Source organism: Stegastes partitus, unplaced genomic scaffold (genome assembly GCF_000690725.1).
Source record: "Stegastes partitus isolate 25-593 unplaced genomic scaffold, Stegastes_partitus-1.0.2 Scaffold1777, whole genome shotgun sequence".
NCBI lineage: Eukaryota > Metazoa > Chordata > Actinopteri > Pomacentridae > Stegastes > Stegastes partitus.
Window position 1 is genome coordinate 103006 of NW_007579508.1, and position 27279 is coordinate 130284.

The window sequence follows — 27279 nt, forward strand, 5'->3', positions numbered from 1 at the left end:
TTAAGACTAAATGACATGATCACCATTTCTACGTCTTTTTAATAAAAATTGTTTGATCGAGCACCACAAAGGAGTTGGTTGGAATTTCTGATATATATATATAAAAAAAACTGGTGTCCTTTCCCAATTCATATCGTACAAATAAAACAAGGCATTCAATATAAGCTAATTTAGATAGCAAAAAGGCAGAGTTGTGTGTATTTGGCATTGCTGAGAGGAATTAAGGACCTGAGTTGGCTTTAAATTAAGCAAGTAAAACCCGGAGCCGAACAGTAATACTACTGTACACTAACGCCCTTCCATTTACAAAGGCAGCCCTAGAAAATAGATTTTCTAGACAAAGATACAATTTCAAATGATTGTTCAGATGGATTAAGTCACTCAAAAAACAAACATCCTATCGCCTTCAACCCTGTTCTGTGAATACATGTATGGCTTTACACAGAACCCGTAACGTACTGTACACATTTCATGGTGGCCGCCGTCGACCAGCTGGCGCTACACTTGAAGAGTTCGATCCAAAGAGATCCGGTACCTGCTCCGTCAAAACGATTACAGAAACGGTAAGACATTTGCTCAGACGGCAAATCAATGTTAAGACCATTGCTCGCCTTTTTTTTTTTTTTTTTCCAAACACTGACCAACTGATCACCTCTGACTCAACACTGTACATGTCGTAATTTGGAAAGACACCCTTCATTTGTTGCCAATTTTCAACATCCAATCCAACCCTCGACAAAACACTGATGGCTTCTATAAAAACAACAACAACAACAAAAAGGCACAGCGAGGCTCTCCATTATGTTGCCAGTCCTGTCGTGGAAAAACTACAAAACACATTCTTCCGAGTTCAAAAAACACAAACAACAAACATAAAACCCCACATTTATACAGACTGTACACATTTCAGATGATGCATAGGAAATAAAAACAAGTTAGTAAAACAAACTGAGAGTGGCAAAATGCATCGCTATCATTTGGTGACTACAACAACAACGAGAAACAAACAGTGAGCATTATCAAAACCCGCCCCTCCCCGCATCCCAGCCCGCTTTCTTTTCCATACAGTGTTGTCACAAGGAAGGCAGAGCTCCATCATTTGCCCTCGTACTTTGGATTGATGACGGTTGTTACGGCACTTTTGTAGATGGGATTCTCGCTCTGAGAAATGCAAACAGACAAACAGAAGGGCAACAGCAGTGAGTAAAAAACTTTAACAAGACACAGCAGCGGTCAGACCTTCACATGGGCCAATTCTGTGGCATCACAGAAGTATGGTATCAGTAAGTTCTGCAGCTTAAAGTAAAATGAAGTAACAACAAACCAGAGAAACCACCCACGATTTTGGTCAAGTATGTTTGTTGAGCTGGACTTCAGCAGTGAATGGTCTGATGCTGACGCTACAGTTTTAGCAACTAGAAGTCTGACTGTCAGGCTGCTACTTCGTCTGCTTGTGATGTTGTATTAGAAAGTTTTATCGACTACCTGCCCTTTTTAGGTGATAAGGAAAGTTGCAAACACCCAAAATAAAAAAACTCTGAACCCCAAAATCTGCCGGCAGGTTTGAAAGGCAAATTATCTTTAAAAAAAAAATCAGTAAAATTACAGAAATGATTGGAGAATAATTGGTGCAAACAGAAAGTTTTGTCAGATTCTCTACTTTCTGGCGGTCCTCGAACCAAATGTGTGTTGCGTTCGGTTCAACCTTAAAAAGTAACCAAATCTAAGCTTAAAATTCTGAAAAAAAAATACTGTATTTTACACATCTCATTCACAAAGTTTGATTCATTAAAACAAAACAATTCAGCGCTTTGTGAAACAGAGAAGCCACGAGTGACTCAGGTGTGATCAAAAGTCACATGACACATTCAGGTGAACTGCAGGCTGTGTTCATACACGGCACAGAGGAGACGAGTCTGGGAACAAATTAGAGAGATTGAGGGGAAAATGAAACGTTCTTTAGCAACAGAACAAATGAAGCATGGCTCAAACAATGTTACGCAGAGGAGCAAGTCGTTGGAAGGTACATTCAACACGGTGAAGCGTCTTTGCAGAGCAGTGGGGAAAATGCCTCGTTTGTAGAAGTTGTAAAAATAAAATAAGTCAAATATCTACAGTGTGTGGAGCCACTATTCTGTTTTTTTTTTTTCAATATTGGCAAAAACTGTGGGTACTTTTTTTTTAAACAAATGATTGTAAATTGTATTAATCAAAGAAATGTAGCGTCTTTTTTTAAAAATGATTTATGACATTTTAACTTGGCTGTACTGTTTCCATACAGGTCCAGGACTTTACACTGGAGTGAAAAACGAGCCCACAGTGACTAAGGAGCAAACAAACTCCCAGAAAACCACTTGGGGTTCAAATGGTGACGGCTATGAAGCACTGCTGAAGAAGAACAGAAATGGTAGTTTATGTGATTGGAGTGAACTGCATATTATCAATTCTAATATTCTACATAAATTTAAAGGCATTTCACGAAAAATAAGACAACAGAAATCTACACTCGTTAGTTTACAGGGTCAGAAAGCAGTTGAATAAGTAGCAGGATCCACCTTAGTTTATTATTTGCACCTCCTTCACACTGTGGTGGAGGTTGGACACGTTAATCTCACAACATGCAGACATCAAACCTTTCATTTCACCGCAGTCCTTAAATAGGAAACAGATGCACGAAGCAGACCGGTGATACAAACTTTGGCCTAAAGGGCGGTGGCTTTACTCCCATAGCTGGGATTCTGGAACTGGTTAATGGGACTCTTGTAAATGGGATTCCCTTGCTGACATGAAGATGAAAAGGAAAACAGAAGAGAAGGAAATAAAGAGCAGCAGGAAAAGGCAGTGGGAAGGACAGCCACAGAAGTCTGAGGGAAAATGTTTAAAGACATATTTCTTTCATGCTGTTTAATTTGAAAGTAGAGAAAACAGTGAAGGGGTCTCTGGTATAAACTGGGAAAAACTAGATTACCATACAAATTACAACAAAAACATAAAAGGGGAATGTAAATGTAAGAACGTTGGGTGGGGAAAATGGTGAGCAACAACGCTGGTTGTGATGAATGTCTTGCCTACAATCCTAAACCCTGCTGCTGCAGCTGCCACACACAGAGCAGCGGCAGAGCTTTCCATCAGCAGTCAGCCTCCTCTTTCTCTGCTTCATTGCCTTTTATGGTTGTGCAGTTGTAGCAAGTGGACAGTAAGAGGCAGCACTGACAGTGGAGGCGAAGGCCACTCCCTCAGTGAGGAGAGACTAAACAGGACTGCACACAACGGGCTGATCCAGGTCAGAGTCAGGACCACAGAGCTGCAGATTCTCTCATTCTGCCTACACATATTGTTTTTGTTGTGTGCACATCAGAGCTGACACTTCCTCTTTACATGCATATATGCTCTGCAGGAGGCTTTTTGCATGTGATGCTTTTCACTACAGATTAAGAGCAGGAAAAGTCCTACAATTATTTCCACCCAACCCTATTTATAGTTGAGGAAAGCCAGATTTTCACTTCCCTAACTAATTAGTCCAATATTAAGGCAGATATAAACATAAAAGCTAAAATAACACCAGCCGGATGCCTGGAAGTGACACATTATTTTAACAGTGGAATAAACTTAGATCTAAAGCTGAGGTGAAGCCACAGTGCAGAAACTCACCGCGTCCCACTTGGCGTTCATCTTCTCCTTCTCGAACTTGGCGAACTCTCTGCGGTCATGGATGATCATGAGCAGTTTCCAGATAAGGAGCAGAGCGAGGCCGATCAGCACGATGCCTGCAACCACACCTGCCACAATGGGGATGATGTCAGGTCCTGCCGGACACTCTGGGGAAAAAATAAAAAATAAAAAATACAAATGAAGAGAATGCAAAGAGGCCCAGTGAAACGTGTTGCCACAGTTCAAAGTAGAAAACATCCTATATGACAAGAAATTAGTCTTTAAAAACAATTTCCACGAACAGAGTGACCATGTGAAAGCGAAAATAATCTATTGGTTTTGACATCAAGCAGAAAACTAATAAATAAAACACAATCACAATCCCTTTACACACGATAATCCTGCTACAAACACTCCCATATTATGCTGTATTTGAATGTTGACCAGCACAAATGCCAACATTGTGGCTTAAAGGCAGCTCAGCAGAAATGACCCCAATTTCAACTTTTTACTTTCTTTTCACTAAGAAAAAAAATGCACCAGTCCCTCCTTGAACTTGTGATGTAGACTGTAACCATTAAGTAACTTGAGTTGTAAAGGTGTAAAAAGTCTCCTTTATAAACCATTTCAGATTTTTTTTCTACCAAATACAACGAACATTTTAGTACAAGTATCATTATGGTAAAGATGACTTCAAAATATCAGATAATGATTATAGATGTTGTCTGGTGTCCAAGTTTTTCAACATTAATTTGTACAAAACAAACCCTACCCAGTGACTCCACCACATAGACCTCCTTAGTTCTGTTCCTGATGGCGTAGGTGTAGTAAAACCAGCAGTCGTTGGCGTCTCGCTCCTTGCAGTGGGTCAGAGGGAAGTTTTGGTCTGTTGGCTGCGGCAGCTTGACGCGGTCGTTCACCTTTATCAGCTCGAAGTAGCTGCAATCCCGCTCACACGTATCCTTCTTCTCACCCTCCTGGAAAGCTCTGCACTGCACACAATCTCTGCGGAAACACAGGTGAAGGGTTGAGTCACTCTTTGTGATGTATTAGATTCCACAATCCAGGCAATGTAAGGGTCGGTTTATGGTCGGCCAGACATGATTATTCCTATTCTGAACAGCCACAGATAAAGACAGAGTGAAAGCCGGCAGTCACAGGGAGACAGGGATGTGATATAATTTAAATACAGGGATAACGGGAGACACTGTCTTTCCATGGAGGCTATCATTATATTGAGCTTGGTTATAACGTGAAAAGAACCACAAACAGCTACGTAACAAGTGAAAAGGAAGCTAAGGAATGAAGTGCCATCCTTAGCAGGCTAATCACAGCAAGAAATGGGTTGGATTAATAGATCTGGGAATTTAAGACACAAATCACCCTAATTCAGTGTCAGAGAAAACTGTGTGTGTGTGTGTGTGTGTGTGTGTGTGTGTGTGTGGTGTGCGCGTGCTGGCAATCCAACAAACAGCTCGACCGGGTATAAAGCCGGCTTAAGTGAACTACATCTCTCTGAATTTGAAAGAAAATTGAAGCGCTGATGCAGAGCCGTAGTCATGCTTTTAGAAAGTCAGGTCATGATACTAAAACTTACATCTTAACAAATCCCCAATTTCCAGGAAGAAACTAAGTCATCACTTCACTGCCCCCAACTCTAGCTACAGCCATGCACACATAACAACACACAGCAAGCAGATGGAAACCACCTGCTGTTAGTTTGAGGCTCAGGGCTCAAAATCAAATCCTTCTTGCTTTGCTTTCTGGTGCGAATAATTTCTCAATTTATTACAGCTGGCAAACACCAAAAATACAGAAAACAGAAGAAAGCACTATAGTGAATACATCCAACAAGTTTTCATACATACATTTACTGAGAATGTCATCACAATTCACGTGCCTGAGTCTAAATCTACTTGCTCCGTAACATCTGTGGCTACAGGAAAACTTTCACTTTTCTGAATTTTCAATCACTAGCAAAGCATGAAAGCTTCACACTCACTTGTGTTCGGGGCAAACACCAGGGCAGGTGGGACAGATCTCACAGGTTGGACCCTGGAATTTGGCACTGGTGCATTTGCAGATTCCACATTCACAAATACCACGGCCGTTACAGATCTGCCCGTTCTTTGCAAGGCAGGTAGAGCTGTCCATGGAACAGTCGCAGGCACTGCCGGTGTAGTTGGCATCACAGACGCACTTCCTGCATACGCAGCGTCCATGTCCTGGCAGAGCACAGACAACGGCAAAGATTACCACAGAGTTCACCACAATTTGGTGTCTGTCTTTACAATGATTTTACTTCCTCACCTCCACAGAGCTTGTTGTTGGAGCGGTCACAGTTGAAGTTGTCGCACTCGCAATACTGTCCACTGTAAACCTCAGCAGGATTCTCACGCTTCTTGCATTCACATGTACCGCAGACACAGTCGCCGTTGTTGCTACAGATATCAGTACCGTTGTCTTTTCGGCAGTTGGCGTCCAGGTCCTCAGTTCGGACTTCATCTTTGCTGCACTCACAAAGTCCTCCGATACGTCCGTCATTACACCTGACACACAAAATAAAGGTTTACCATTTTAGATGTGTGTCATCAAATCTAAAAAAATCGAAATAAGATAATAATAAAAAACAAACAGCACACTAACTGTGTTGAACCAATAAGTGATTTTGTGGGAGGATAACAATAAAATCCCACACTTTCTCTTTTTTATCTATTTAATAATGTGCAATATTGGCCTAAAATCAACAGCTTTTCATTCAATTTATCAGCACACTGTTCTGTTTTAATCAGGAGTTCTCCTTTCTGCTTAAAGGTGTACAGCTGTGGTTGGAAAACTACAAACACACAAATCCTCCACAGTACTCGGTTCAGCAGCTCTGATCAAATACACCTTCCTGCCTTAGTACTTACTTGCAGGCTCCACACTCGAAGGTCCCGTGGCCATCGCTGCACTTCATGCTGTTGAGCTCCCCAGATTTGGCGCACTGACAGTCGCAGATGAAATTCAGAACAACTTCCACCTCCTCAGTGAAGCCCAGCGGTTTGATTGTGATGGTCTCAGACTTGTTATCTGACGGACACTTCTGGGATTCGATGGAAATCTTGAAAGTCACCTGGAAACCAGAGGGGAGTTCACATGGCCATCAAACCAAACAAGAAGAAGGTTTTAAAGCGTGTTGTGCCATTTGTTCAGCCATGACTCAGGTTGTTAGCATGCAATATGTTTTGAAGTGATTTTTTTTCCCCAATCTGTTGGCTCTTCTCTTTTATCTATTTTGTGCCACGGTTTCTCGTCTTGCCTCCAACGTCCTACCTGTGACCAAGAAACTGATCCCTGTCTTAGCCTTGATCTTATGAAATGAATGAATGAAAAATACTTTATTTATCCCAGAAGGGAAATTCAATTCTTGATCCTTATCCTTGAGGAACATCTAAATTCTGTGTCTCAAAGAGTAAAGAGGTGTTGGAGCTATGAGTGGGGATGCAGATGTCTATCTGGCACCCGCAACATATAGAAGACTCGTGACATTGCTGGACTACATGTGGACAAATATGTGTATTTAATATATAACGATCACAATACATGTCAGGCTTTATTTGTATAGTAGCCTTCTCTTCTATACTTACAGCACGTGTGTTGAAAAAAAACAAAAAACAATCTAATTTAAGGCATCTGTGCATTCCTGTTACACTGTGCAATGTCTGAATCCAAAGTAAATATGTACTAAGTTGTCATGACCACTGTTATGCTCATTTGACAGAGACTGTAAAATACAGCGGCATGCTTTAACAAAACACATGTGGTGCAGAACAGACACAGTGCAGCTGTGCCGAATGTCACATGTAACTTATGCTGCTTTAATAACAGCAAAAGGCTCATTTTGTTAAATTCCTGTTGCCTTGATTCTGCTCTTCCCGTCTTTCTTCATCACCTCGTCCACTTGCATCTCAGGTGGAAGGAACTAACACGACTGGATAGGGGGCGGCAAAAGGAACTGAAGACTTAAAAATTGAAGAATGAGAAGAGGAGTACGTGTTTTGTGTTTTGCCAACTTCTTCTCCTAATGTAGAACCAGAAGGAGGGAATAATGTGGTCGACTTGCCAGTTTCACATCCTTGAAACAGGACTTGCAGGCAATAAAGTAAATCTGCTGTCAAGCGATGGGCACGTTCATCAAACATGCTGTGGCTGCAACATATGAGTTGAAAGGTCTAAATTTTTCGTCCCGTACGTGTACCTTTTATAAACGGAAACATACTGCAACAGAAAACATCCTCTTTACCTCGTCTCCGATGGAGATGTTGGAACATTTCCGGCCATTCTCCCCTGTTCCCTCCACGCCGTTCTTGCAGATGGACTTGTAGGTGATGGAAACTCCCTCCGGCAGTCTACCGTTTTCCAGAATGACCTCAGATGACAAAGACTGTTGAAAAGAAAAAAAGACTCAAATGTTCAATATAAGCAGCACACTTGCAGGGGCAGTAGATCAAAGAAGCTGTTTACACGAGCTTCTCTCCAGGCAGAAACACAGGAGACTTTCTAGCCAGGCCTTATTAATAATTAGTATTTTAGGGAGTGGTACGGCCAAGACACAATTTGGGATAATTCTTTAGGATGGACAGATTTCATTAAATATGAATGTTGGCAAGTATCACATGTTGTGTAAGGAGGAGAGAAGGAAGCTTTGGGATGCTGCCATCAGCTTTTCCGAAGCACCTTTGAGTAACTAATTGCTTGCCTTCACAAAAAATTTGAAAGTACATGACCTCTAGTGGTGTTCTGGTATAATCTATATTTAGTTTGTGAAAAGAAAGATCACATTTTCCCATATGATTAATTTAAAATGTCAAGTAAAATATGTAAAAATGTGAAATAAATGAAGCAATAATGCAAATTAATTGATCCCGTGTTGCCAAGTGCTGTCAGTGTTCAAAGACTGTGCAGTTTTGACTTACATTGTATGCATCAATAATGAGCTTGATCACATTGCTGGAGTTGGAGGACAGGGTGCCAACAGCTGATTTAGGAATCAGATTTTTTAACTCCTGCAAGTGTCAAAAGAAAGAACACAAAGAACATTTTTAACTTGAACCTTACTTTTGAATCATATCGTGGTTCATACAAAAAGTCAACATTTTTAAGAAGGAGGCTCTTCTGCATGCACAATGTACAAAGTTTACCTTGTAAACTGGCTGGAACTCCTCAGTCACAGCAAAGATGGTCTGGATGTTGTGGTCGCTCAATTTCTGGACGAGATGAGCGATGGATGGGTAGTCCTATCAAACACAGGCACGTAAATATTAACCTTTTATTTCGTAATAAAAGCCAAACTTAACTACCTGGAAAATAGTGAGTCTGGAAAGAGTGTTCAAATGAAAAGAGACCAGAAGCAAGAAGGTCTTTAACGCCCAGTCAGCTCTGCCTGGATGCATTATGCATGTAAAATAAATGATCAACGACTTACATAGTAGTGGCTCATGGTGTACATGTTGTTCTCCAGATGGCACTTCCCATCGTTGGGCAGGACAATGCCGCCCAGTTTGCCGTCTCCAGCGAAGTGGAAACCAGCATCAGTGGAAAACACGAGCAGACGGGTGACGTTCCTCCAGCCGATTTGCTCCTGGGATGAAGAGGGTCTCAGCATAAATATTTTACTTACTTACAAGAGGCTCTTGCCGAGATGCAGAAGAGTGGAAAGATGAATAACAGCTGACACCTCACCTCACAAACCGCCACCTGCATGATGGCATCAAAACCACCCTCTGGAGAGTCCAGGTTTCCAGAGATCTGCTGCTGACTGACCAAGCGATTGAATTCGTCTCCCTTGTTTGTCAGCTTCAGGACGTTCTTATAGCTGAAGGGGCTGGTACAGTTCTGGTTCCCTGTGCAGGGGTTGATGAGCCTGGCTGGTGTGGTGCTGATGTAAGGCATGACTGTTTTCTCCACAAAGGAGCCAAAACCTAGAAATCAAAAAGACTGCATTTTAGTCAAGACTGTATAAATGTTTGTAAAGTTTTTTTTTTATAATTTAGAGTCAAGTTTTTCTCACCAATCCTGAAGTCGGAGGTGATTTCCTGCATTTCTCTCATGAGATCAGTGCCAAGGTTCTTGACATTTTCCAAATCATCCTTCATAGAGAAGGAGAGGTCCATAAGGTAATACAGGTCAATGGGGTAGTCCTCAGCACGCTTGAATGTCAGGTCAAAAGTCTGCGGCTCACCTTGAGGACAAAAACAGACCATTTTTAATGTAAGAGATGTTGACAGCAACAAAAACAAGGGTTGTACAGGCTGGCAATGGCCTGCACCTCTGTGTTTCCTCCCATTTATTGCTGCACCGGGCTCAAGACAGACAACAAAACAGAGTCACAGGTAAAGACAAAACTGTTTCTGAAGATATAAAATTGTAAATCAAAATCACATCAAGTTCACTGCCGTTTTGCTGTACATACACAGTAGTACAGGCAACTTGAAAAATAAACACTTAAATACCTAAAAATGTACAAAAAGAAAGAATTGTAAAAATGGTTGAAATTTTAAATATATTTCTTGAGACTATTAGAATCCGTTTAATTTAATTTCTAATCATTTTGAATCAGCAGGTATGAAGGAAATTGTAAAAACAGATTCTGCAGCAAATCTTCCTTTCAGCCTGTTTTAAAGTCCGACAAGACCGACTGTGTTTGTTGACTTTTTGAAAACACATTCTACAGAGAAATAACTTCTCGTGCTCAAAGTGACTTCTAGCTTTCCTCGAGAGCTGGTAGATGCCTGACTTAGAGAGATCCACACATCCAGTACCATAAACCAGTCAACTATCAAATCCTTTACTTCACAGAAATCACAGCTTTTCCTGCGACTTGAAAACAGTTTCAAACACACGATTCTCTGCAGTAATAAAGCATTACAACATGAGGTGAATATTTACCAGATCTAAGTGTCAGGGTGAGTTTCTGAGGCTGTATCTGGGTGATTTGTTCAGGCTTCAGCTTCTCAGCATTACTGTTGCGAATCGTGACCGGCTTGTTGGTGTTGATAACGGTGTTTCCACGCGGGTTCTCAATGTTTTCCGGCTTACAATTTCTCTTCTTCAGGGACTCAAGATCATCACAGCGGGCCGATTTAGACTGGCCTACAGTGAGGAATTTCTGAAAAAGAGCAAAAGTGGCTGTTAGCGGATCGTTCTAAATCCAATTTGTACTACATACCTGAAAACTATTCTATACGTTGCTCCTTGGGCTAACACTTTCTTTACAGTTCCTTTTCAGGATGGAAACCTTGCTGTTGCAGGAATTTATTCACATAAATGCAACAATAAATAACAAGATGTAGATGTCGACCGACTTCCCATGCACAAAAATCTAAAGTAGTTTTCATAGGTATATGCAGGAGCATCTGGTCCTGTAAACGTGCACTCATTTCTCCTGGCTGGACTGACAAGAACAAACATGATGACAACCAGCTCAGCAACAGTGTGTATTGACAAACATGCTAGAGGAAAACAGGAATTAAATCTTAAACGGGTCACTTTACAAGTTCCAGATCTTCATGTAAGCCAATAAAACTTGCTAATCTTTGGAGTATGAATGCTTCAGATAGAAATCTCAGGATCTCTGATGTGACCAAAAATGGAATCTATGATGAAGTAATGGTACTTTTTCCAACCAGCGAGGCCACTGAAATCTATCCATTTTACATTAATTGATTTGAACAGCGCTGTTTGTAGGCCATTGTTCATAAGCAGTAAAAAAAAAACAAAAAAAACAAGGAGAAACAGATGACTAGGACTGAGAATATAGATTAGATGCACATGAAATGCCACAAGGCACAGTGGGGGAGAATTTGAGACAATGAACTCAGTCAAAACAGAAATAGTACTTTGACCCAATTCTTTCAAAACCACATGACCCAGAGAAACCTCTTATTTCTCCCCTGCGTCAGCAGTGCATATCAGATGGGATCTATTCGAAAGATAAAAAACATATACGAACACTGAGCTGGCAGGGTAAGTGCAGAAGAGTAGGTAACAGAGAGACAGAGAGGTTTGTCCATCTCAGTTTCACAGACAATAATGCATTTATATTCTACAGTGAGTTTTAGTGAATGCACTGGAATCAGTGTAAAAACCACAATATAGTTTGTTACGGACCATCTTTATCAAGTAGGATCTTGGTTGTTTTATAGCTATGTGAATCCTCTATCAGATTAAAACCTAAAAATCAAGAACCAAATGTATTTTCATGCTCCATGAAAAAGCAACCAAATGTGACAGTACAAAAAACATGCAGTGTTTTCTCATGCCCTGGGGTGGATATCAGTAAACAATCTGATAGAGAAGTACGGACAAGATATAACAGGAATGCTGCTCTGTCTTTGACGTATGCCAAACTGATGCCCAACCCTGATAGATGTTTTCATTAAATGATTATGGTTAGTTTCAGAGTAAATAGTGCTTCACGGGGACATGCTGACCAACCAAAGCTCACTATATAGATGTTAACAGATACAGCTTAAACCAGAGATCTCCAACTCCGGTCCTCGTGAGCTACTGTCCTGCAGGGTTTAGACGTTTCCAGACTGCAACACACCTGACTCAAATTAATGGATCATTAACAAACTTGTGCAGAACTTGACAACAAGCTGTTGGAGATCCAAACGTCTAAAACCTGCAGGACAGTAGCTCACGAGGACCGGAGTTGGAGATCCCTGGCTTAAACTGTGCTATTTTGGAGATGTTCAGTGATATTTCCAAATGGACAAGATTTTGAGATTGTAAACCACGTGGCTGCAGTGTCCGATGTAGAAACAATCAGACTGATATCGAAGTAGAAACATGATCAAAAGTCATTGTCTACTTCCACTGATTCTCAATAACCTCTCTCTTGCATAGCATGACTCACATTTCATTGACATTTGTCATTTGTTTGCCCTGCAGGCTACTGGTATATTCCAGCTGTGAACGAGTGAGTAAACGCTTCAGTTTAACCTCATGTTCATGGTCCTATAAGTCAGTCTTTTCATATACTGTGGTGTGTTCACTCAGTAGTGTCACCACAGCAAGGATACTCACCGTGGGTACTAAAACACCTAATTAAACAGCTTTATTGTGCCCAAGTTTCCAGTGAAGACAAGAAGCAGCAGCACTGATGTTTACAATAAGCAGAGCAGCTGTGGTTGACTTGCCCTAAGTTAAAGTCTCTTTAATCTCTTAACTCTGTAGTACTTAGAGGCTAAGTACAGTTTACATGTATGCGTCCCCTTATTTAACAGCATCAATATGAGAAAACCACCTTTTTGCACCTCTGTTCCAAATTGATGGATAAATATCATCAAAAACATATTTCATAGTATTTTGCCACTAAACTCGTGGTATGTTTGGACTTCTTTGTAATCAATCTAACCATGACTCCAGTCTGCTGTATGTGGACTATGTTAGACCTGTCAAACTTGGCATTGTTCTTTACGGACACTATAATTCGCATTATTTCATGAACAAGATGATGGCTACCAACACAGAAGGAAATGAAAATGCCACCCACAGTTTAAAATCGTCTACATAGGTTTCAGTCACATGAAAAAATAACATCATAGCAGCTTTACTGAATCAACTCACTTCATCTGAGCACCATCCGCATGTCTCGGAGACCTGGATGCATTCCCCACATGACTGTGCGTTTGCCTTGATGCATATGCTTCCCTCTGGAAGAGACAACACAAGTTCTTTTTTTAGCCAACAGTTTTTCCATTAGTTCACTAAGTCAAACCAGCTTTTTGCTGCAAAGAAAAAAAACAAAAAAAACCATCCCCCTCCCGGTTCAGAACACTGAGTCATGCTGGGAAGAGCTCTAGGCAGCTCACCAAGATGACTTCACCCTGTAAAAAAAAAAACCCTCCCACTGTTAGCCAAGACGACCAACGCAGTCATAAAATCATGAATGGAGAAACACAAGATTTAAAAAGAGGCAATGAAGGAAAGAAAGCAAGTTTGAAACTATTCTACCGCTGTAATGCATTAAACACTTTTGTCTACAACAGACAAAAGAATCACTGGATCCATGAACACTGTGGTGACTGTACACACTGCACAGAGCTGAAAACACGCTCTGGTGCTGGTTAGCTAATATTTAACACAAATTTGACATTTCTGTGTTCTTGCTTCTTACCTTGCTGTGCCCAGCTGCCACTGAGCGACGCCGATAATGTCGCTATTAAAAGTAACCGCAGATCCATCTGAGAAAGAGAAACATATGAAATAGGTCACCACAGGATGAAAGACAGAGATCTGTTGGACACGTTTTTCTACAGGTACACCGGTATTCAAAATATGCATCATTTTCGACTTACAAACGTTTGCAGCTGCACGGAATTGTGTAGTGCAATTAAACCTCAACAGTCACATGCATTTTGTTGTCGTTGGAGATGTTTATTGTGACACAAGCTAATTTTTCAAAGCGATTCACACTGAGGTTGCATCTGAAAGGTGTGATCACACAACCTTCCATGTGTGCACACACAGGAAGATGTGGTAAAAAGCTCATGAAGCCAAACAGACGAACTCTGTTACGGCCTTTAAATAGGACTGCATGGTGGCTTTAGTTGTTAGTGCCGTCGCCTCACAGCTAGAAGATCCTCAGTTTGCGTCCCGTTTAGGATGCCTGGGATCTTTCTGTTTGGAGTTTGCATGTTCGCCCTGTGCAGCGTAGGTTCTCACAAGGTTCTCTGGCTTCCTCCCAGTCAAAAATCTTGCTGAGGTTAATTGGTGACTATAACTGAATGCGAGTGTGCTTGTCTGTCTCTCTGTGTGGCCCTGTGATAGACTGGTTACCTGTCCAGGGTGTCCCCTGCCTTCACCCTGAGTCAGCTGGTACAGGCTCCAGCCCCCCAGTAACCCTAGTGACGATTAAACGGTGTATAAATAATGGATGGATGGTCTAAAAGTACCAGGTTTCAATTCAGGATTTCTATTTTTCCTATGGAACATAGCTGCACAGTGCACGGCACACAAATTCCCTTTTTTTTAAAATGATACCATTGCTTTATAATTCTTAAAAACTAATTTTCATTAGACCACAGTGATGAATACAAGATTTTAAAAAAATATCAGATCATCGCTATGTAATGCATCAACGCAGATTTTTTTCTTATGTCGTGTTATTCTGATGATGAGGTTTTACAGCACTGAGCTCTATTCCAAATATGGAGGAATGATTCACCCACACTCTGCTGGCAGCTCATCAGCACCTCCATGAACCAGCACACTGCACATTTGCTTTCTGACTGAGGTTTTGTAACTTCTGTGCTTTGTCTGAAAAAGGTAGCTGATTATCTCAACATGATTCGACAAGAAAATCACCTTGTAGGACAGACAGCAGACTGAAAAGATGTAATAAAAATGTCACAAAAGTGGGAGAATTACCACATTTGCTTAAGGTGTTTAGTCTTATCCAAAGAAATGCACAACACTGAGTCTAACAGCAGACATGTAATGACTGTAACAGATGAGTAGCAGCTTTAATACTGAGATGACAGACATTTCAAGCTACCACAGCAAAGAATGCAAGCTAGAGAGGAATAACTGCGGTTCATTAGGCAGTCCCATGATGCCTTTCTACCACACTAAGACGGACTGCTAAGCATAAACCACCCAGCAACAAGAAAAACAGAACTAAACAAAGATAAAAATCCAAAAAAGATTGTTAGTTTCACAGACAGCTTAGCCTTGGTGGTGGTGGGTCAACATTTCTACCTGACAGCGAATAGAAACACCACTATGGTGACAACTGCACAGCAGAAGACAAAGACCAAGGGTAAGTGAGTTCGCATGTGTGTGTGCGTTTCCATATTTGGTCAGGCGGTTTCATGCCTCTTCCTGAATCTCTGCCATTCCCCACAACTGCAGTGACACACTTCCTTGACTGGCTGCCCAATCCTCAAACTCAGAATTTCTGACCAGCTCTCTGTGTGTTTGCCCCAGAAACATAAACGTAGGAAATATTCTGTGTTGACAACAGCTAAGTCAACACATGTGTCTCAAAATAGTCTATCGCTGTTGGATATTCTCAAGATAAGAAGGGTCAATAGAATTTATTTATTTGTACTAAACGAGAAAATGTGAAGTTTACAGTTAACTATTGGAGAAGTGGAGGGACTTTAAAGCAGTGAAAAGGTGTGATATTCTAGCTGCTGTGCTGTGGGTCAAAGGGTACATGCAACCACAAAGCCACCACATCCTGTGAAATGAGGCCTAGCAATCAACTTAGATGCCCACTTCCTAAACATGCTGCACACTGGTACCAAACAAAAGCATGATGGTAGACAACTCATGTTGCATCCAGCAGAAATAACATAATTAAATTAGAGTTTCAAGCCATGAACAGGATATTTTTTGTCAACTGAATTCCAGTTTATCAAAATGAGGTCTAACGATCAACTTAAATGCAAGTTTCCTATAAATGCTAAACACTGCTCCCAAAAAAACCCCATAATGGTCGACAACTAGTGCTGCATCCAGCAGATATAGCACTGATTTTTCTTCCAGACTTTCAAGGCACGAACAAGACATAGATATTATTTTTGCACTATTACTCCTTCACACAACTGCCAACCAGAACGTGACACAAACAATCACTTGTGGCGAAGATTGGCAAAATGTTCAACATGCAATGTATCTGGTAGGATGCGTCATAAAATTAAAACCAGCACAAACCGTTGACGCTCCACCCTGACATTCCTGCAGACCATCTCTGTTTACCGCTCTGGGGACCTCAGAGCTGCAAATTGCAGAGAGTTGACAGATTGGAAGGCATTCAGCGCCTCCATTAGTCAGAGCCAATGGCATTTGTGGTGCTAATATTGAGGAACGTTAATCTTGGGGGAAAAAAAAGTTTGCTTCCACATCTATCCTGAATAAAATATCGAGGACAACGCCCAGATATAACTGTGATCAAATCTCAAAATTTCCTTGACCTATTAGTCTTTTCTTGAAGTTATGTTTATTTCTTTGTTGCTGACGTTCACTCATAGTGGGTTTCAATTAATATCACATGAGCAGGCAATGTCCTGTAGAGCCTCACAGCCTTCTTTCATTCTACCCTTTGGAAACAGCAGTCATCAGCGCAACACTATTATCTGAATCAGAGTCCGACTGGTAGAATTTACAGGTTCAATAGAAATGTTGGGACATAACGTCAGCGTGACTTCCCACCCTGTCACAGCTGATAAGAGCTGATAACTTCAAGTAGACACAGCGAGGAGGCTTAATCCACAAAGGACTGTGGTAAAAGTACTCCTCAAAACTGTGAAACACGATAAAACACAGTCAACTGGAACATGATCAATTCAGATGAGAAAAAAGAGGTCAAACAGCATCTCAGCAGGTAACTCCTGTGTTTTAGAAGCTCCAGCTCCTTTGCAAAAACAATCCTCGGTATCACAGTTTTTTAATGGAAAAGGCTGCAATTAACACTTATTTTCATGACTGAAGAAGCTGCAGAACATTTTCTCAATTCATTTACGCAACAGCTGGTCTACAAAGCGTGAGAAAAAAGTGCTAAATGCTTGTTGTAATACTTCACAACCTCGCAAGATGTATTCATAGTAAATATTTCAAAACCACCAAAATTACCACACCTGAGAAACTAGAAAACACATCAATTCATGATTAAAAAAATAAAAATAAAGTACACAAAGTCCTGCAGCTCTGGCTCCCTGTTGGTCAGCATTCATACATCTCTTAACCTTGTGCTGTTTCCATCCACTATGCAAAACTATGAAACACACTTTGTGTCTTTATCAGTCGCACATACCAGCTGAGCTGAGTAGAAGAGAAATGACAGATTTGAAAACAAAAGAGGATTGTTTAAATGGATCACAGCCTCTCAAGACAAAGCTGCTGAGGTGTGAGATGATGAGCGAAAAAACAACTGTCAAGCTAACAAAGTGTTTAAAAACTAATACAATCTTTTCCATCATCTTCCTTATTTCCCCGTTCTCTTTACCACCGTGCAGAAACTATGGCGTATGAGTGGTCGTGATGACAGACCTGAGAGTATAATATTTAGAACAGGAGTAAACTGTACCTAACCATGACTTTGTATGGTCAGGCTGCAGAAGACGGAGATGACACATGCTTTGTGTTCATGGTGCTTAATGTTGGCGTCAGTTTTTTATTACAGCTGCAGTGCTGTTCACAATAGCCAAAGCAGCTCAGGTCTTTCCAGTACAAGTACAGCAACTGAAGCAGTGTTTCACCAAGCAGTTGTAAAATAGACAGATACTTCATTCACCCCCTTGGGGAAATTCAAGAAGAAGTTCTTCCAGCGATGCACATGTGACATGTGACTGTGGCAACACAAAGCAGGGTTCTGCTGAATGCTCCTCATCCAAATATTAGTTTTACCTATCCTGACTGTTACATTGAATTTGCTAAATTATCTGTCATTCCTAGAAATCAAATCACTCAGTTAGTTGACAAAAATAAAAAAAGCCATTTTGCTAACATATAATGAACTTCTGTCATTTCTTAAGACTCTATACACGTGTGCAACTACGACAGTTTGCCGGCTTTCTGCAATAACAAACTAAATAACTTTGGGTTTTGGACTGATGTTTGAATAAAATTAGTAATATAAAGATTAGGAAACCTTACAGATTGAATATCTATAAAAAAAAAAAAAAGCATGTTAATTGATGATTATTAGTTGCAGCTCCATAGTTACCTGTGTTCAGATTCCAGTCATTGACCTGCTCAAAATCTCTTCTCAGTTTCTTTAAACTCCAGACATACCAAACATTGACAGATGTTGCTTCTTCAGCCTTTATTACAGTAAACTGAATATCTTTTGGGTTGTGGAAATAATAAGACATTTGAGGACATCATCTTGGGTTTGGGGAAGCAGTGACTGATCGACTACTTTCACGTTTGATTAATCTACAGATTGATCGGACATGAAAATAATCTGAGCTGCCCAAAACCAATCTGGTGATAGGAGGCTGGATTCAAATTTGGACAAAAAACTGCCACAATGATGACAACAAGCATGAAGGAGACTGACATGACTGCACCGGTGGTTGTATGAATCACTACATAATCCATGATGATTGATAATTACATTAGCAGGACACAGATATGTTGCTTGCTGCTGAATGGTTAGGACTAAATAACAACCCTTACCACACAGAAAACAGCTAATATGAACATAAAATGTTTTCTGGCCTCGAAGAAATGGTTTTGGCCATAACAACTCAGAACCTGTAGATTTATGAATGTTCCTAAACTCTTGGTGTTACGGATGGTCACCAAAAAGACAACAACCTCTGACAGAGATTAGCTCAAAAACTGAAGTATGTGAAAACACAATCTTGCATTTCTGTGGATTTGCTTGGACTTGTACATACTGCCAAAGTTGCCAAAGAATATGATGCCAACTTGGTTCACATGCATTCACAGGCCCAGACAAATGTTTTATAAAGAATTTCCTCCAACAGCTGCTGCAAAGATTCAGCTGAAACTCAATCCTCCATGGCAGTTGTTTGAGTCCACAGGCAGCCATCAGCTCCAGACAGGTCAGAGGACAGGTCTGAAAGTACGCCTCAGAGACCAGAGCCACGCTCTGTCTGATGTAAATTCACTCACAGCATTCCTCTGTTGTCCTACAAAGAATCCACTGCCTGTGTCGCATCTCCGCCTACTTTACGGTGGCATTCCTCAGATTACGTTTCTGTGGTGAATGAGAGGCAGCGCTAAGAGAACAGCAGAGGATTATTTCTGATTGATGATTTGGGATGATTTTGTACTGAGGCACGGCTGAAGGATTTGGTGAAAATATCTGATTGATATTTTTATTACAGATATTGCAGTTTGTTTTGAGATGTGATTTTATCTTGTTTTTTAAAGCTGAGCATTACGACATGAGATACCATCAAAAGCGTGACTGTCACACAAGGATGACAGCAGGAATCTGTAAAACCCATTCCCACGATAGTTTAAGCTCTGGGTCAGACATGCGACATGAAGTAGGTTCTAAATCTGCAGCCTTTGCTTATTGCTGCATTATTTCAAGTTGTGATGCTGATTTAAAAGCAATTCATTGCTAAACTCTAGTTGAGAAAGTTATACGTCAAGAAAAATGTGCAAATTGGAATCATTACACATTGACAAATACCAGCTTCCCACATACAAACTGAAAATATGCGAGAATGACAATGCATGTTGGGCAACATGACATACTTACTGTGAGATGACAGAAAATTGCCAAATACCAAAGATAAAAAAAAAAAAAAAGGTTTGCACAAAGGTAGCTCTGGTTGTTTCAGTCCACTGTCAGCAATGCTGTAATTTAGTTAGAAGAATTGTTTTATAACTCACAAGTTTCAAACATCAATATCATTTCATGCCATTTTTTTTTTATCCCTGATTTTCTGCTTTAGCCAGAAACAGGCGTTGCCAAATTGATAGATGTAAATATCAACGTACACATAAATGCCAGTTTTATTACCACAATAGAACAATCACTGCAGCCTAACACAATAACCCTAAAACTGGAAAGTGAAGAAAAAAGAGTTTTGTTTCAGTTAAAGCAGATCTGTGATTTTCCTAAGTCAGGGTCAGCTGAAGTGACACTAAAACACCGAAGGTGAACATGAGGGCTTTGACTCAGACTGTGCAGACATGTGTCACCACTACTTCTTTGTTTACCCCTGGTACAGTGCCCTGTTGACTGTTAACTAGAGAAACTTGCAATGCAAAGTCTGGGGCAGGAGACGTCTTCTTGATTTGGCCATTCACTGATATTGTGAAACACTGCAGCAACAACTTTATTAGGTTTCTAAAGGAAGTTAAAGTTAAGGGCAAACAGACATGCGCTCAGCTGGGAGCAGCTAAGAACAAAGTCTAGTTAAGTGGAGGAATGTAAGCTAATGTGTGGTTGTTGTCAAGTGTAGGGGTTGTATTATCTGATTAAGAGCAAAATATGTACATAAACTCTGCAGATTATCTGTCTTCCTGAAGCGTCTGGGATTTGTAGCTGCATACAGCTCTGAACACACAAGCCCAGTGTTGTCTAAAGGTAGAGCAAAGCACATCTGTAAGTGTTTTAGTACTCTGTTACAAAGTCCATGTTTAGTCTGTGGATGACCACAGTGCAGCAAATAGGCTTTTAAAAGTTCCCCCCATATGGCAGAGTCCATGGCTGTATGAGCTTCAGTCACATTTCTTTACAAAATCTGATGATATTAAACATTTAGCATGAAATATAGAAATATATAGAAAATGTCCTAAAACACTAGAAATCTGTCCTGCACCTCCCCCCTTTGCCAACTCGAAATGCACCTGCAGAAAGTGTTTCCTGCTGAACATGTTTCGCTGATGCACAGCTTCCCCTGATCAACGCTAACAGAAAAAAATAAATGTCAGCAGTGTCTAAACAATTGTGGTTATCGGAAGTTGAAAACAAGCAGGCTTAGCAATTCGTTCCATTCTAAATACACAACATGAAGTCACTACATATACATTAGTAAAGAATGTGAAGTGGCAGTTCTAAAAACATTAGCAAGGAGCACAGAAACAGAAAAAAGCTAATGCCAGTGATTCACTTTTGTGCACATATGAGACCAACAGAAATAATTGCAAAAATGATCGCAGCTCTTGCTGGTTTCTCAGGGGTTCATTGCTTCATGCGATCCAAGGTTAACCACACTGTGCACCACTAAAACCCAGAGGGGAGGCTCAGTCACTTCCTCTCATGAAAAGAGAAGTGCACATCCATGCAACTCCTACATGTATGAATTTTGACTTACTGCTGTGTTGGTAACTGTAACCAAGAGCATCCCTACACAACAAAATCTTAAATACATGTAATAGTGAAGAATCCAAACACACCATGTTTAATTTGTCCTCATTCTGTAGGTAACACAACATCCCTCTATTACATTAACCTTAACTTGAAGAGCTCCTCTCAGCTAAACTACAGACCAGACCTAATGCTGCAACTGGCCATTGTTTACAATTAATCTGCTAATTATCATCTAATTTTATTGTTATTAAATGTCAAAAATGTTGTGTTTTTTCTGAATTCAAAAGGTCTACTAGTTGCTCATTTTGTGCAGCCAACATGCCAAAACCTAAAGATATTAAAAACAAAGAGGACAATCCGAATAACAGAGAAGCCAGAAAAATAAGAGCTTATATTTTTAAAATTACCTTAATAGTGAATCAGTTATTAAATAGAGTTTTTCAGTTGTTGTACTGGTTTATCTATAAATGAACCGTTTCAGCTCTATAGCTACAAGTCACTCATCAAATTCTTAGTAAATGGAAATATATATTGCTAATATTAGGATTTGTGACAATTGAAAGACCTTGACAATAAAAAACCCTGAAAACAAATAGATATGGTATAAATTATTCAGGTATTATTTAGGACAGATTGTATGTCGTAACCACTTGCTGTTGTTTCACATGGGACTCCTCCGCTTACAAAATCACTCCAGAAATCTTTTTGACAGCTGGATTATTTATACCAACCATTTCTCTCTCCTTCTCCAACTTTTTTTTTTTTATTAAATCTGTACTTAAATATGTTGTTTACTATGCAATGCATAACTAAGTTCACAATACAAGCCAAACCACTTCCATGTGTAGTTTTAAGAATCTGACAGCTATATCAGCAAGATGACGCACGCTGCACTAAAACGTTTGGATCTTCTGTGAGAAGCAAAACCAAAGATGTTGCTCAACACAGCTCAGCATTGTTTTTGCTGGGTGGATCATCTGGTAACCCACAAAACTAGCTGAGCGCCCTTCCCCCCCCAGGCTCTGTTTGCCACCCGGTCAGCCAGCCGGCCCACACCTGCTGCAGAAAGTCACAGTCCACTCTCGGCCCAGTGGGTCCACAAACAACTCAGCATGACGCTTCATCCATTTCCTTAATTAAACCACACCCAGACACCGCTTTTGTCCCCAACAGGGTGTTGAAGGATCAGGAAGAGCACCTCGCTTCTGACTGCAAGCTCAGCGCGTTTGAAGGAAACCCAACCTAAATGCAGGAATGCCCTCTTCATCTAGCAAACATCTGCCATGAGGCGTGACAATGGATTCAAAAGTGCTGTCAAACAAGCTAAGTCTGTTTCTTCGTTTATGTTTTTGGGACAAAGCATCTGTAGAAGAATGTGCTGGTTCTGATGTCCACATTTTAACCATCTGGCGTTCAGCTGGCTATAAAAAATGGTTTGCTCTGCGTTTTAATTAGTACAATTCACAGCGCAGATTTCTACATTACCATAATAAAAAGAAAGCATCGCAACCACTCAGCCTAAGTTCAATGTGGAAAAAAAAGTAGGAATAAGAGTGAAGTGAGATGTGCTAATTCTGACATAAACAGCCTTGATCGACGTGGGTTTTAACATCTGAGAGCCACGTAAAAATCCAACAAATCAGATTCCCATACATGTAATACACCTAGCAAATACATAAACGTTTTCTAGAAATAGTTATATCCCCTTTTTGAGTTGAAGTATTAACTACAGGATCTGTTTGAGGTTGCGATCTCCCAGCCGTCCTCAGAGAGATGAGATAATGCATTCCAGTTTAACAAACGCCACGCTATGTCACGGAAAACTACGTCACTGGAATATGGGGTGCTTTTTCCCCCCGTTTCACTCTGACTTGAACCCAGACTTCACTCAGTCAGTGTGATGCCAAGAAAATGTGACTTTCTGAAGTTCTAAAACAACACCTGCAACAGTCACAGTCGTATTTCTGAAATAAATCTGTGCGTTAAGAACTTAGAAATAAAGTTATTCACCAAGACCTTTGAAATTAAACATCTTGCTCCCCTCAGATGTTTTATAAAGTTGTTTTTTTTAGCATATTATTTTATCAATGCAACTCATAAAGACATTAACCAGGTGTACTAGTCATCACTGCTACTCAGCTGTTCTCATTATTGATTCAGCTGTTTAGTGTATTGATAATTCACTGTTTAGTCTTTAAGGCTCTATGTGTAAGATTTAAAACACTCTGGTTGCTGTAAAGTGAACCGTGGTCTGCATCCTGTTGCTCATGCCTGCACTCCATAGTCAGATGGAAGCGAGCATCCTGGGAATTTGCCTAAACAGGAATATGACAAACACAAGACCCAACGTAACGGACTGACACATCCTTTTGGATTTTCCCAGAAACTTTGTTCTGAGGCCTTTATAAAGAAACCAGGGTCTCGTTTTTAAAGCTACATTACAATCTGTTCATACAATGACAATAAAAATGGGAGTAATACACCACATTTTCTGCATTTGTCAAGAAAACAGTATTTAAGAATCAAAACATTTTTCTGTCACTCTTCAAACCAGTCGGTTCAGACCATTAGTTGACTGCCTGACCCTTCATCGTTAACATCTTTGTAGAAACTGTCGTACTGTACAGCTCAGTTCACAGTTATTTCTGTAGGAGTGCATCTGTCAGCCTTCTCCTGTTTCTCACTACATCTCTTTGAACTATTTCATGTGTCTGTTGTGCTGTGAGGACTTTCGACATTTTACCACCAAGTGCGGCTCCTGATAAGGACAAAGGACATCGTCTGAGCCGTATATCTTCAAACATACCACTCCCATGCCTTTTCTGGCCATCACTGGAAGACCCGTCATCCATGACTCATAGCAGACAAGTTGGGGGTGAAGGGATCGGTATTGAGTAATGCTAAATGACCGATCAAACTGCCCCCGGACACTCCTAGCTCCTACTAAACATCACAACAGGGTAACTAAGGGAAGTGACTCAGTGATGCACAGAGAGCTGCAGACGCGTCTCCGCTCATGTCTACAATTACCAGGCCTGGTGTATATTATCTGCATCCGTGTCATGTGTTGCTGTACAACATCAAAGACATGTGTGTTTTCACACTTCGATATGGCGCTGCTGCTGCTGCTATGTCATTACAATGCTGACTAGAAGCCAAGGCGGGCCAGTAATTAAGCCAAGTCATTTTAATCCACGGTCACTAATTTAGGCCTTACAGCAAGAAGTTGGTGAGCACAGATTGCTAGTTTAACTCAGTAAATCAAACTTCTTCTTTAGATTCACTCGGGAGAAAAGAGACACCCTCAGGCTACAATTCTTTTCCAGGAAGTGAACGAGGTCGGCAAGAACAGGCTTGTCCTCCTGCTGCAGTCAACATTTCTGAATCACAGCTGTGGACGAGGCTCGACAAGAGAGTCTGGTTAACCAACCTGGCCTGCTTTAAGACCTCCTGGTCTCACTGTATCCTCAACCACAGTTTACACAGGCCATAATGGAGCTCCAACTGAGGATATTCTTTCCAAGTCATGACTTCACCTAACAAAGAGATGTTGTTCTCTGTTTTGCCCACAGGTAGGGACTTTAAAAGCCAGTCAGGTGGAGCTGAAATGTGTTTTTTAATACATAAACTACATTTCGCTGCCTGCTTTGACAAATCCACCCCAATGCTTCAACTACATTCCTCAGGAATAACAGGCTGCTTTGAAATAGGATCTTCACTTTCCAGGACAAGAAGAAAAAAATCCAGGTTGATGATTAAGGAATAATTAGTGACTGCTCCAGACAATGACAAGACTTGACAAATCCAAACCAACTTCTAACTCTCATGAACAATAAAGCTGTCCAACATCTGCCTTCAACTTATTTCCCATGTATAAGCACAGACACACTGAAAGACAGAGAGAACAAAACTTTACATTTATTCCAAGGCTGAATAAAATACGATATAAACCAGAGTAGGATCACTGTGCCAACCAAAGTCCCATCAGTCACTTCCTAAGTCAATAAAAAAGCATATTTTCTAAACATCCTATGGGTTTTAACACAAGTGAGGCTAAACTTTAGGATGCGTGCTAGCATGATGGATCCAGTCCAGTCCTCTCTCTCTGTAGCCGACCACACTGCCCTCTTTGGTGGCACAAAGCGGCTACTTCTGGCCTACTTTCTCTACAAAACCCAAACTAAGATTTATCGAGGGGCTCGCTTGACATGTAGCTGTAAAGATGCCAACGTTTCACAGGCCAAGCTGTTGAAAACAGTGAAGTCTGAGGAGACAAACTCGGAGTGTGTTTCGACCGCTAGCTAGTTATCGTTCATCCACACCCAAAGTTTTCCCCTGAAGACAAGCGTTCCTCGCTTCTCCCCCTTTTCTCCGTTTACATTGTTTTCTGTCGCTGGCACACCGGTCAAATGTGACAAATGTAGGTTAAAATAACAAAACTCACCTTTAGCTGACAAGTTATTGACGTTTCTGTGGGTTCAGAGTAACATTTGCGCCCCAAAAGTGTCCTCTTTCAAGGAAATAAAAACGGTCAGTGAGGCGAGGACGAGCTAAAGCTGTGATGAGGGTCCGCTTTGTTTTAGCTAATAAGCCGCACCGATGTGACAAGTACGTTTCCGACTGAAACCCGGGTGGAGCTAACGTGTATAAAACAATTAACTTTTATAAAATAAGTAAGGCTTGAGGGGCCCCTGGCTTGTCTGAACACGTTACGGCTCTGCTGCTGCTGCTGAGCAGTTTTTTTTCTTGAGACCCACTCCAACAAACCTCTTCTTCTTATTTAGACCCCGCCTCCGCAGGAGGAGCCGCGGCACGCAGAGGGCAGCGGAACAGGCACACCGTTGTGACCCGCCTCACCTCGGATGTGGTGAGAATGAACACGCACGCGCGCACAGGCACGAAAACACAATAAAGACCGAAAAGATAAAAACACACATAAGCTTTAAACAAACAGTAAAATTCAGATATTTTAAACATCATTTCAGTCAGAAAGTCTGCACTTTTATTCAGCTCAGTTATTAGACGCTCACATTTATAGTTTATTACATGCAAATATTGAATTTATGACACTCAGCTTGTTATAAAGCTTCAGTTACACGTAATGCAAAATATAAACAACAACTGAATGATGATGCATGATTACATTACACATACCACTATTATACTACATTTAAACACCAGCACTAGCCCCACATTTATCAGCTACAATATTTAAAGTTCCTGCCTTCGCCCTGAGTCAGCTGGGATGGGCTCCAGCCCCCCGCGACCCTGGTGAGGATTAAGCGGTAGATAGATAATGGATGGATGGACTATGTAAAGGTTCTTTCTCAAAACACATCTTAATGTATCAAAGTTACATATTAAGTTTTCTTTCTATATCAAACAATCCCTTCCTACGTTAAATAGGTATCCAGCATCACCTTACAGCACATTTTTTTCCCATTTTTATGCCACATACATGTACTGCATGATATTTCAAAGAAAGTGTTATTTTCCAGAGCAAACAATGATGAAACAGTGATGAAAGAAGTCTTCAGGTCCTTTACATTTGTAAAATTAGGAAATAATTCTCCCCTACAGGACAGAAGTAAATACACAAAAAGTACATACAAATACAAATATAATGTGAGCAGTGGACAATATTTAGCCACCATCGATATTTTGCTGATAATACTTTAGTGCAGAACTTTAACATGTAATGGGACATGATACATGTTGGTACTATCACTTTAACCAGCATAAAGGATCTGAATACTTCTACTTTCAGGGTTACTTCAGGTGAACAACCACATATTTGAACCTTTGCAAACTGTTTTTTTTTTTTTTTTTTTTTT

The 27279-nt window shown here is 40.6% G+C and overlaps 1 protein-coding gene across 2 annotated transcripts; it reads right to left on the reverse strand.

Moving 5' to 3' along the window:
* Positions 1 to 26231, reverse strand: LOC103372550 (integrin beta-1). Of its 2 annotated transcripts, XM_008302219.1 has the most exons (17): positions 25890 to 26231; positions 13817 to 13883; positions 13267 to 13352; positions 10582 to 10801; positions 9704 to 9874; positions 9376 to 9614; positions 9119 to 9274; positions 8835 to 8930; positions 8610 to 8699; positions 7937 to 8077; positions 6564 to 6766; positions 5962 to 6200; positions 5654 to 5876; positions 4424 to 4656; positions 3652 to 3818; positions 2697 to 2780; positions 1078 to 1161 (listed from the first exon to the last, which is right to left on the reverse strand). In XM_008302219.1, the coding sequence occupies exons 2-16, from the start codon at positions 13881 to 13883 to the stop codon at positions 2703 to 2705; spliced, it is 2409 nt and encodes an 802-aa protein (XP_008300441.1). In that variant the 5' UTR covers positions 25890 to 26231; the 3' UTR covers positions 1078 to 1161; positions 2697 to 2702. The 2 variants fall into 2 exon arrangements, with proteins under 2 accessions (XP_008300442.1, XP_008300441.1); XM_008302220.1 differs by lacking the exon at positions 2697 to 2780 and having other exon boundaries at positions 1 to 1161.
* Between the last annotated feature and the right edge of the window lie 1048 nt (positions 26232 to 27279).

Bases quoted from the DNA above. Each gene is read 5' to 3' on its own strand.
- LOC103372550 (XM_008302219.1), bottom strand. From the start codon at position 13,883: ATGGATCTGCGGTTACTTTTAATAGCGACATTATCGGCGTCGCTCAGT. The intron at 13,353-13,816 runs GTAAGAAGCAAG...TGTCTCTTCCAG, and splicing joins TGGCAGCTGGGCACAGCAAG to AGGGAAGCATATGCATCAAG. The intron at 6,201-6,563 runs GTAAGTACTAAG...TTTGTGTGTCAG, and splicing joins TTCGAGTGTGGAGCCTGCAA to GTGTAATGACGGACGTATCG.